Source organism: Scyliorhinus canicula, chromosome 14, assembly GCF_902713615.1.
Source record: "Scyliorhinus canicula chromosome 14, sScyCan1.1, whole genome shotgun sequence".
NCBI lineage: Eukaryota > Metazoa > Chordata > Chondrichthyes > Carcharhiniformes > Scyliorhinidae > Scyliorhinus > Scyliorhinus canicula.
In genome coordinates, this window is record NC_052159.1 from 1,096,410 (window position 1) to 1,108,938 (window position 12,529).

General features: G+C 49.8%; 1 protein-coding gene across 1 annotated transcript in view; it reads left to right on the forward strand.

Annotated features, from left to right (window-relative positions):
- The window catches only part of LOC119977765 (dynein heavy chain domain-containing protein 1-like), a 459,774-nt gene that overhangs the window by 150,974 nt on the left and 296,271 nt on the right, over window positions 1-12,529 (forward strand). The window contains exons 13-16 of the mRNA XM_038818968.1: window positions 4,239-4,396; window positions 8,352-8,477; window positions 11,595-11,871; window positions 12,349-12,476. Of these exons, the coding sequence (XP_038674896.1) occupies window positions 4,239-4,396; window positions 8,352-8,477; window positions 11,595-11,871; window positions 12,349-12,476 (689 nt within the window). The remainder of the gene's footprint in view (window positions 1-4,238; window positions 4,397-8,351; window positions 8,478-11,594; window positions 11,872-12,348; window positions 12,477-12,529) is intronic.

Below are 12,529 nucleotides of genomic sequence, written 5' to 3' on the forward strand. Positions count from 1 at the left end.
CAACCTGGGTGGCAACTTTCAGGGATCTATGTACATGGACACCGAGATCCCTCTGCTCATCCACACTACCAAGAATTTTACCATTAGCCAAATATTCCGCATTTCTGTTATTCTTTCCAAAGTGAATCACCTCACACTTCTCCACATTAAACTCCATTTGCCACCTCTCAGCCCAGCTCTGCAGCTTATCTATGTCCCTCTGTAACCTGCAACATCCTTCCGCACTGTCTACAACTCCACCGACTTTAGTGTCGTCTGCAAATTTACTCACCCATCCTTCTGCGCCCTCCTCTAGGTCATTTATAAAAATGACAAACAGCAACGGCCCCAGAACAGATCCTTGTGGTACGCCACTCGTAACTGAACTCCATTCTGAACATTTCCCATCAACTACCACTCTCTGTCTTCTTTCAACTAGCCAATTTCTGATCCACATCTCTAAATCACCCTCAATCCCCAGCCTCCGTATTTTCTGCAATAGCCGACCGTGGGGAACCTTATCAAACGCTTTACTGAAATCCATATACACCACATCAACTGCTCTACCCTCGTCTACCTGTTCAGTCACCTTCTCAAAGAACTCGATAAGGTTTGTGAGGCATGACCTACCCTTCACAAAACCATGCTGACTGTCCCTAATCATATTATTCCTATCTAGATGATTATAAATCGTATCTTTTATAATCCTCTCCAAGACCTTACCCACCACAGACGTTAGGCTCACCGGCCTATAGTTACCGGGGTTATCTCTACTCCCCTTCTTGAACAAAGGGACCACATTTGCTATCCTCCAGTCCTCTGGCACTATTCCTGTAGCCAATGATGACCTAAAAATCAAAGCCAAAGGCTCAGCAATCTCTTCCCTGGCTTCCCAGAGAATCCTAGGATAAATCCCATCCGGCCCCGGGGACTTATCTATTTTCACCTTGTCCAGAATTGCCAACACTTCTTCCCTACGCACCTCAATGCCATCTATTCTAATCGCCTGGGTCTCAGCATTCTCCTCCACAATATTATCTTTTTCTTGAGTGAATACTGACAAAAGTATTCATTTAGTATCTCGCTTATCTCCTCAGCCTCCACACACAACTTCCCACCACTGTCCTTGACTGGCCCTACTCTTACCCTAGTCATTCTTTTATTCCTGACATACCTATAGAAAGCTTTTGGGTTTTCCTTGATCCTACCTGCCAAAGACTTCTCATGTCCCCTCCTTGCTCGTCTCAGCTCTCTCTTTAGATCCTTCCTCGCTTCCTTGTAAATATCAAGCGCCCCAACTGAAACTTCACGCCTCATCTTCACATAGGCCTCCTTCTTCCTCTTAACAAGAGATTCCACTTCTTTGGTAAACCACGGTTCCCTCGCTCGACCCCTTCCTCCCTGCCTGACTGGTACGTACTTATCAAGAACATGCAATAGCTGTTCCTTGAACAAGCTCCACATATCCAGTGTGCCCAACCCTTGCAGCCTACTTCTCCAACCAACACATCCTAAGTCATGTCTAATGGCATCATAATTGCCCTTCCCCCAGCTATAACTCTTGCCCTGCGGGGTATACTTATCCCTTTCCATCACTAACGTAAAGGTCACCGAATTGTGGTCACTGTTTCCAAAGTGCTCACCTACCTCCAGATCTAACACCTGGCCTGGTTCATTACCCAAAACCAAATCCAATGTGGCCTCGCCTCTTGTTGGCCTGTCAACATATTGTGTCAGGAAACCCTCCTGCACACATTGTACAAAGAATGACCCATCTAATGTACTCGAACTATATCTTTTCCAGTCAATATTTGGAAAGTTAAAGTCTCCCATAACAACTACCCTGTTACTTTCGCTCTTTTCCAGAATCATCTTCGCCATCCTTTCCTCTACATCCCTAGAACTATTAGGTGGCCTATAGAAAACTCCCAACAGGGTGACCTCTCCTTTCCTGTTTCTAACCTCAGCCCATACTACCTCAGAAGAAGAGTCCCCATCTAGCATCCTTTCCGCCACCGTAGTACTGTCCTTGACTAGCAGCGCCACACCTCCCCCTCTTTTGCCCCCTTCTCTGAGCTTACTAAAACACCTAAACCCCGGAACCTGCAACAACCATTCCTGTCCCTGCTCTATCCATGTCTCTGAAATGGCCACAACATCGAAGTCCCAGGTACCAACCCATGCTGCCAGTTCCCCTACCTTATTTCGTATACTCCTGGCATTGAAGTAGACACACTTCAAACCACCTACCTGAACACTGGCACCCTCCTGCGAAGTCAAATCTGTGCTCCTGACCTCTATACTCTCAATCTCCCGTACCCCAAAACTACAATCCAGGTTCCCATGCCCCTGCTGAATTAGTTTAAACCCCCCCAAAGAGCACTAACAAATCTCCCCCCCAGGATATTGGTGCCCCTCAGGTTCAGATGTAGACCATCCTGTCTATAGAGGTCCCACCTTCCCCAGAAAGAACCCCAGTTATCCAGAAATCTGAATCCCTCCCGCCTGCACCATCCCTGTAGCCACGTGTTCAATTGCTCTCTCTCCCTATTCCTCATCTCACTATCACGTGGCACGGGCAACAACCCAGAGATAACAACTCTGTTTGTTCTCGCTCTGAGCTTCCATCCTAGCTCCCTAAAGGCCTGCCTGACATCCTTGTCCCCTTTCCTACCTATGTCGTTAGTGCCAATGTGGACTACGACTTGGGGCTGCTCCCCCTCCCCCTTAAGGACCCGGAAAACACGATCCGAGACATCACGTACCCTTGCACCTGGGAGGCAACATACCAAACGTGAGTCTCTCTCGCTCCCACAAAATCTCCTATCTGTGCCCCTGACTATTGAGTCCCCAATTACTAATGTTCTACTCCTTTCCCCCCTTCCCTTCTGAGCAACAGGGACAGACTCCGTGCCAGAGGCCCGTACCCCATGGCTTACCCCTGGTAAGTCCCCCCCCCCACAAGTATCCAAAACGGTATACTTGTTACTCAGGGGAACGACCGCAGGGGGTCCCTGCACTGACTGCTTCTTCCCAGTCCCTCTTACAGTTACCCATCTATCTCCAGTCTTTGGTGTAACTATTTCCCTGAAGCTCCTGTCTATGACCCCCTCTGCCTCCCGAATGATCCGAAGTTCATCCAGCTCAAGCTCCAGGTCCCTAACACGGTTTTTGAGGAGCTGGAGTTGGGTGCACTTCCCACAGATGAAATCAGCAGGGACACTGACGGCGTCCCTCACCTCAAACATTCTGCAGGAGCAGCATTGTACTGCCTTCCCTGACATCACCTCTAGATTTAAAAAAAAAAACAAGAAAAAGAAAAAGAAAGGAAGAGCTTACCTGATATTACCTCAAACCCTGCTCCCGCTCAAAGGTAAGCAAATTTAAAGGCACTCACTCACCTTCACGACAGGCCCCTGCTCCCGCTTCCCAACCACCGTGGGGTGGGGGGGTTGGTTAGAGGAGGAGGTAGGGTGGGAAACACTCACGAAGTGTCTCGGGTTTAACTGTCACTTGCCAACAGCCTCTCCACAAACCACCTTCAACTTAGGCTGACCGCACTGCACGTATGCAAATTTCCCCAGAACAGCTGATCAGTAGCTCTGCTCTGCTGCCCTCTGCTGGATGATTGCCTTCACTCAAACTCCTCGGGTCCCCTTCGCAGATTCACCTTCAACTTAGGCTGACCGCACTGCACGTATGCAAATTTCCCCAGAACAGCTGATCAGTAGCTCTGCTCTGCTGCCCTCTGCTGGATGTTAACATTTTATAAACACACAGTGAACATTTTATCAACTACCAGCACAACTACCCCCCACAGATACAGTACTCTTATAGGTAACCCTTAATAACTTTCCTAACAACATCCATAAGCCAAACACCTTTTTTAACAAAGTAGTAGGTATAAAGTCTTTACACAAGACAGTTATCACTTTTAAATTATCAAGTGACCTGGACACCTTTTAACATACAGAGAGAGACAAAATGAAGCTTCCTTGTCTGAATTGAGCTTTCAACTGCGTAAACGAAAGCAAAAAACAAAGCCACAAACAGCTTCCAGCTCAAAATGAAAGTAAAATCCAGAGACACAACCCAACTCCACCCTCACAATTACATCACTGCAGCTATTTAATAAACACCCATTCCTTAAAGGTACACTCCCACACCCACCAACATTCACCTTGCTACAATGGGCAGCACCATGCTGGAATCCCATGTCACCCAACCTAATCACATGGGTTTATTCCTTTCTGTTCCAGTTCCCCTGCTAAAGTCCATGAAGCTGGATGTTCTGAGTTTCTTGAAGTTGGAATGTGAAAATCGCAGCAGGGAGCTGATCACTGATCTGACTGAAGCAATCAAGCAAATGCAAGAGAAACCAACAGGATATGTTGCCTTTGCCTTTTACTTGAGCAAGGTATGTACTGGGGCCATTTTTCTTTTTAAAAATTTATTTTATGGGATGTGGGCATCGCTGGTTCGGCCAGTATTTATTGCCCATCCCTAGTTGCCCTTCAGAAGGTGGTGGGGAGCTGCCTTCTTGAACCGCTGCAGTCTCTGAGGTGTAGGTACACTCACTGTGCTGTTAGGGAGAGAGTTCCAGGATTTTGACCCAGCGACAGTGAAGGAACGGTGATGTATTTCCAGGTGGTGGGGTTCCCAGGTATCTGCTGCTCTTGTCCTCCTGTGTTGGAGACCGTTGAGAGGAGGTTTACTGGACTAATATCTGGAATGAGTGGGTTGTCTTGTGAGGAAAGGTTAGATAGACTGGACTTGCTTCCACTGGAGATTAGAAAAGTGAGGGGTGACAATTGAAGTTTATAAGATCCTTAACGGTATTGACAAGGAGGATGTGGAAAGGATGTTTTTTCTTGTGGGTGAGTCCAGAACCAGGGAGCACTGTTTTGAAATGATGGATTGCCCTCGTGAGGAGAACCATTTTCTCTCCGAGGATTGTGCGACTTTGGAACTCTTTGCCGCAGAAGGCGTTGGAGACGACGTCATCGAGTATTTTGACGGCAGAGGTGGATAGATTGGATTGGATTGGAATTATTATTGTCACGTGTACCGAGGTACAGTGAAAAGTATTTTACTGCGAGCAGCTCAACAGATCATTAAGTACATGAACTGAAAAGGAAATAAAAGAAAATACATAATAGGGCAACACAAGGTACACAATGTAACTACATAGACACTGGCATCGGGTGAAGTATACAGGGTGTAGTGTTAATGAGGTCAGTCCGTAAGAGGGTCATTTAGGAGTCTGGTGACAGTGGGGAAGAAGCTGTTTTTGAGTCTGTTCGTGCGTGTTCTCAGACTTCTGTATCTCCTGCCCGATGGAAGAAGTTGGAAGAGTGAGTAAGCCGGGTGGGAAGGATCTTTGATTATGCTGCCCGCTTTCCCCCGGCAGTGGGAGGTGTAGATGGAGTCAATGGATGGGAGGCAGGTTCGTGTGATGGACCGGGCGGTATTCACAACTCTCTGAAGTTCCTTGCGGTCCTGGGCCGAGCAGTTGCCATACCAGGCGGTGATGCAGCCCGATAGTGCATCTGTAAAAGTTGGTAAGGGTTAATGTGGACATGCCGAATTTCCTTAGTTTCCTGAGGAAGCATAGATGCTGTTGTGCTTTCTTGGTGGTAGTGTCGACGTGGGTGAACCAGGACAGATTATTATGAGGCACGGGAATCAGAGTGTTAGGATACCAGATCAGACCCAATTCATGTTCGGATCCCGGTCCAACAATTTTCTGTTTGTAAAACTGAGGAAAGGATACTTCACGCCAGGAGTCAGGACTCTGACCAATAGGTATCTTTTATGTGAAATCAAACTTTAATTTAATATTAATCACATTAATATCAAATAAATAGTTTTACAGTTAAAATAGTTGTTAAATAAAAGGAAAAATTTAACTTATGCCCTACACCTTCACTAAAAATATTCCAACAAATAACCCCAACACAGTTTTAAAAAAATGAATTTATGGAAAGTGTACATTGCTGGTTAGGCCAGCATTTATTACCCATCCCTAGTTGCCCTTCAGAAGGTGGTGGGTGAGCTGCCTTCTTGAAATGAAAATCGCTTATTGTCACGAGTAGGCTTCAATGAAGTTACTGTGAAAAGCCCCTAGTCGCCACATTCCGGCGCCTGTCCGGGGAGGCTGGTACGGGAATCGAACCGTGCTGCTGGCCTGCTTGGTCTGCTATAAAAGCCGGCGGTTTAGCCGAGTGAGCTAAACCAGCCCCTAGTGAGCTAAACCAGCCCCTAGTGAGCTAAACCGCTACAGTCAATGAGGTGTAGGTACACCCACTGTGCTGTTAGGGAGGGAGTTCCAGGATGTTGCCCCAGTGACAGTGAAGGAACGGCCGATATATTTCCCAGTCAGGATGGTGAGTGACTTGGAGGGGAACCTCCAGGTTGTGGGGTTCCCAGATTTCTGCTGCCCTTGTCCTTCTAGATGGTAGTGGTCGTGGGTTTGGAAGGTGCTGTCTAAGGAACCTTGGTGAGTTAATGCAGTGCATCTTGTAGATGGTTCACATGGCGATGGTGGAGGGTTTGAATATTTGTGGAAGGGGGAGCATTCAAGCGGGGCTGCTTCGTCCTGGATGGTGTCGAGCACCTTGAATATTGTTGGAGACGCATTCATCTCGGCAAGTGGAGAGTATACCATTACACTCCTGACTTGTGCCTTGTAGATGGTGGACAGGCTCTGGGGGGATCAGGAGGTGGGTTGATCGCCTGCAGGATTCCCAGTCTTTGACCTGCCCTGGTAGCCACAGTATTAATGTGGCTGGGTCCAGATCAGTTTCTGATCAATGGTAACCCCCAGGATGTTGATTGTGGGGGATTCAGCGATGGTAATGCCATTGAAGCATTAATTCCAGATATTTTATTAAGTTTAAACTCCACCACCTGCCATGGTGGGATTTGAACCCGGGTCCCCAGATCATTATCCTGGATCTATGGATTGTCAGATTAGCGACAATACCACTATGCCACAGCCTGCCCTAAATGCCACATCATCAAAGTTACAGAAAACAGAACGGGTTTAATTGCTTATCTGCGTAGACCTTTTCGGGAGAGACCCTTTCAAGATCCAGTGCACATCGGTCTTGTCAAACCCTTCTGCCCAACGTAACAGCATTGGGGAAAACTCAATCTGCGGATTCCTGGCTGCTCCTATTAGTTACGTTAATTACATCTCCCACTGAGATGTCCCATAACCTGCTTAGCTAGGACTAAACTCAATCCCTCAGATTATACCCCAGGGAACCATCCGAAATATAAGCACTGTTAGTCCTTTAACTGTAACCAAGTAAGTGGCTGGAATGAATGATTACCTCACTTTTACGGCACCTTAATTACACCTTTAGCAGACACACACTTGAACCTAGGTTTTTAATAATATTACTGCAACAAATACATACCTTACCCAGGCTTTTAATAACATAACTTAAATATATGTAACAATTTTTTACATTCATCACAAAAGATTATCAGGGGTAGATTGGAATGTAGACCTCAACACAAACTGGTCATCCATCTTCTTATTGAATAACAGAGCAGAATCGAGGGGCCAAATGACCTACTTCCACTGCTTTTTTCTATGTTCATATGTTCTAAATGAGGTCCTGGATGTTGTTGGAGCTGCATTCATCTCGGCAAGTGGAGAGTATACCATCACACTCCTGACTTGTGCCTTGTAGATGGTGGATAGGCTTTGGGGGGATCAGGAGGTGGGTTACTCGCCGCAGGATTCCTAGCCTTTGACCTACCCTGGTAGCCACAGTACTTATATGGCGAGTCCAGATCAGTTTCTGATCGATGGTAACACCCCCCCCCCCCCCCCCCCCCCCCCCCCCCCCCTCCCCACCCCCAGGATGTTGGTTGTGGGAGATTCAGTGATGGTACTGCCAATGGATGTCAAGGGGAGATAGTTAGACTCAGGAGATGGGTGGCACAATGGCACAGTGGTTAGCACTGCTGCCTCACAGCTCCAGGGAACCGGGTTCAATTTTAGCCTCGGAAACTGTCTGTGTGGAGTTTACACTTTCTCCCCGTGTCTGCGTTGGTTTCCTCCCACAGTCCAATGTGTGCAGGTTAGGTGGGGTTATGGGGTTACAAGGACAGGGCATGTTTCAAGTGTTTTTGCTCAGGTCCCTGATATGAGCTGCGACCGACACTAGTTGAGATGCTGCTATTGGACTCAGGATTATAGTGGATTATAGATTATATTGTTGGATATTGTTGGATATTCAGCCAGCAAAGCCTCACTCCCAGTGAGTGTTCCCTTTTCTAACGCGTAAGCGAGGCCTGCCTCCACACTGCCTGCCCCATGTGTGAATCTTTCTGATGATGCCCTCCTTGTCCCTCAGCTGGAACTGTATAATCGCACCACCCCAGACCTCCAGCAGAGGATGGATTATGCAATCTCCCTCATCCAGATAGTCCGCCTGCAGTTCCTGCAACATTCCTCATTTGGCGACAAGGAAGAAGAGCAGGTAGGAAAGCCACAATCTCTGAAAGAGCTGAGAAATGGGAGTTGTTGGGTCAAGCATTTGGGGCCACATCCTGCATGTTGACCATGAGTGTGAGCTTCCCCCTCTTGTTGCACCATTTGGCCTCGTATCTCCTCAAGTAAGGGATGATCTAATCAAGATGTTTAAGCTGATTAAAGGACTTGATGGGTCGATAGAGAGAAACTGGGTGCGACTTACCGGCCACATCCCGTCGAAGTCGTGACGAGACGCGGCCAGTAAATCCTGTGAGAGGAGTCTTTGGAATTCCCGGTGGTCGTTACGTCCCTCGAGATCTAACGAGAGTGGGCGGGATTCAGACTTGCACAGTAAGTGAGCTTAACTGCGCACTTAACTATCTCTACACCAGAACAAACCAGCCCCCCGGATCGATGGGCTCACCGAGGAGATCCCAGCGGGAGCCGCTTGGCACTGGCCTCCACAAACGGGGACTGGTTGGAACGGCACTAGGGAAGGGTCTTCCAGGTGATCAGAGGTCCCCCGGTGGTGTCACCTTGGCATTGCTGAGGCCACCTGGGCACCTTGGTCCTGCCAGCCTGGGTGCCAGTCTGACACTGCCAGGGTACTCCAGGTGGCATTTTGTCCACGCCGGGGATCGGGTTCGGGTGCCCTCCCCATTTGAGATGGTGCTGAAGGACCCCCAACAGGTGAGTTGCTGCATTGTGTGTGTGTGTGTGTGTGGGAGGGGGGGCATCGAGCAATTGGGGTCTCTTCCTGCACCGGTGAGCGGAGCTCCTCAGCGCTGATGCTGAGTGCAGCCTCGGCGGGCACAGCCCTGCTAAACCCACCCAAAACGCGACTCTTTTTATTGTTAAATTGTGCCCGCTGTATCCTCTGAGGAGATAAGAACAAGGAGTTAACAATACAATGAGAGCCAGGCCCTTCAGGGGGGATATCAGGAAGTCCTTCCTCACACAAAGGGAAGTGGAAACTTGGAACCCACTCCTTAAAAAGCTGGGATAAAGTGCAAAGACTAAGATGAATACATTTTGTTGAATGAGAGGCTTTGTGTTACAGAACCAATCTCGGTAAATACACATTGGCCATAAGCTAAATGAATGGGGAAGCAATAACTTCCTAATTGCCTTTAAATAGATGGAAGTTTCTTAGCTGCTGCTCCTAGCATGGGGCGGGATTCTCCGTTGGCTAACAGCGAAATGCCAAAATACGATTGGCCGGAGATTCGCTTCCGACGCCAAATCGCAATTCTCCGTCACCTGGACAGCGGCGTCAATCCGTTCTGGAACCATGTGCAGTAAATACCGTTTGCATATCATTAGCGGGCCCGACCCGGTATTCTCCGGGGCCTCAGCAATTCTCCACCTCTAATGGGCCGAGTTCCCAAAGCCACGGTTCACCAACATCATAGCTAATGAGGGAGAGAGAGAAGGGGGGTAGGACATGGAGAGGAGTAAATGTGGGCTACCAGCCCGGACACTGGCTGGGGAGGGAGGGAGGGGGGGGGGGGGGGGGGGGGGGGGGTGATGGGGAACAGGCCGTGTGGCTGAGGTGACCCCCCAGAGGACTGGAGCAATGTCCAGTAATGGACCGCCATTACCGCGGCCTGTAAGGCAGCCATCTTGCTGACCACCCACTGACCACCCATCTTTGCCCCTGGTTCTGCTCAGTGACACCGGCCGTCTGGGATCCTGTCTGTCATTTGAGAACCTGCCGGGCCGGGCTCCCGCACAGAGACAGTGGGACATATCTGCCAGGTGATGGCAGATCTGACACCGTGAGGGCACGGAGAAGGACACCCGCTACCAGCGGCCGTCAAGGTGGCAATCGCTCTGAACCTTTACGCCACGGGGTCCTTTCAGGCGCCGAGTGGGGACCTGTCCGGGATCTCACAGAGCTCGGTGCATACGGGCATCCGCGTCGTCACAGAGGCCCTATCTGCCCAGGTGGATCAATACATCCATTTCAATGTGGACCGAGCCCACCAGGATGCCCGGGCAGCGGGGTTTCCCGCCATAAATGGTATGCCCCAGGTCCAGGGGGTGATCGACGGGATGCATGTCCTCCTACGGGCACCTGCAGAACACAGGCCGCTCTACACAAACCAAAAGGGGCTCCACTCGATGAACATGTAGCTGGTGTGTGACCATCAGCTGAGCATCATGTATGTCTGCCCCCGATACCCGGGCACTGTGCACGATGCCTTCATCCTGGCACACTCGATGGTTCCTGACATATTTGAGATGCCCCCGGCTGGGGGGGGTTGGCTCCTGGGTGACAGGGGTTACCTGCTGCAGTCGTGGCGGATGATGCCTATCTGGAGGCCACAGACCAACACAGAGACCCACTACAACGATGCCCATTCCGTGACCATGACTGTGATCGAGTGGTGCTTTGACCTCCTGAAGGTGCGGTTCAGGTGCCTGGACCACTCTGGAGGGGACCTCCAGTATGATGCTGAGAGAGTTGCCCACATCATTGCGCCCTGCTGCATCCTCCACAACATCGTGCAGCATAGGGGCAATGTGCTGGAGGAGGAGGTGGAATACCAGGTCTCGTCTGACGAGGAGGATGCAGAGGAGGGCAAGGATGGGCAGGACATGCACAATGTGTGCGCCTTGGCCAACGTGCATGGGACGCTCTGATCACCTCCAGGTTCACCGACTGGGGGGAGGTGGGGACTGGCCAGGGCCGGGTTACAGGTGTGTAGGAGAGCGGGGTTAGTGGCAGGGGCACGGAGCAGCCAAAGCACCCTGGCTGCCCTAAGGAGGTCGTGCAGTTTCATCCGGGACTGCATGCCAGTCCGGACGGCATTGCCCACGGCGCTGACCACCGACTGCAACCTGTGCCCAGGCACGGTGAACAGCGGCGCTTGTCATGTGCGTCAATCACGGACCCGGAGAATCCGGCACCGTTTTCATGGAACTGGTTGTGTTCCGCGTGCCGATGGTGCCAGTCCATTTAGAGTTGCTGAATCGGTGCAGCTGTTGCGCTGATTTTTCTGTCGTAAAACACCACGGTTCCCACGCCGACGTCTCAGAAATGGAGAATCCGACCATGATGTTTAATCTACATGGATAAATATTAGATGCTTATTGTGCTGACACTCTGCTTTCCCAATAGGCTGAATATCTTTGGAATACTTTTCTGGAAATGTGTAAGGAAGCCTTGGAGTTTACCGTAATACATAAGGACAGCATCATTGACAACCTGGAGCACATCTTTCGGCTCCTGGCCTCCGAGGTGCAGATCATAGATTCCACCCTCATCTCTGAGCCCTTCTTGGACCCTTTGCAGAATGGAACCGTTATTCTCCAACTCTTATTCCAGCTCAGAATAAAGTGCATATCCCTGACAAGTTCTCTTGAGGAACTCAGCCAATCCAGGAGCACTATAAAAGGTAGCAGATACCTCTGCCTGGGGTTATAGAGGTTGTGTTTGTGTGTGTGAGAGGGGTGTGTGTGGGGGTGTGGGGGGGGGGGGTGTGGGTGGGGGTGTGGGGGGCTGGGTGTGTGTGTGGGTGGGTGTGTTGGGGGTGTGTGTTTGTGTGTGTTTGGGGTGTGTATGTGTGTGTGTTTGGGGGTGTGTATGTGTGTATGTTTGGGGGTGTGTATGTGTGTGTGGGGGTGCGTGGGTGTGTGGGGGGGGTGTGGGTGTGTGTGTGTGGGGGCATGTGGGTGTGTGTGTGTATGGGGGTGGGTGGGTGTGGGGGTGTCTCTGGGTTTCAATGTGCATTTCAGGATCACCGTGTCCATTGACCCATCAGATTGTCTGGAGCAATAGCTCAATTGGTCAGTGAATATGGACCAATCCAGGGAGGCAACCCCCAGGTTGTGATCTGTCTCTGACTGCAGCTCTCTGTGTTCCGCTCCTTTAGGTGAACCCTTTGATTTATCATTTCTTGCCGTGACTGAAAAGAATATCAACTCGAGGCAGGAGACATGGAATCTCTTCTATTCAATCTCTCAGGATTACAAGGACTGGAAGAACACGCTTTACAAAATGGTCAGGGTCTTCCATTTAACTTTGCCCAATTGGTTCATCCGTCAAATCAGAGC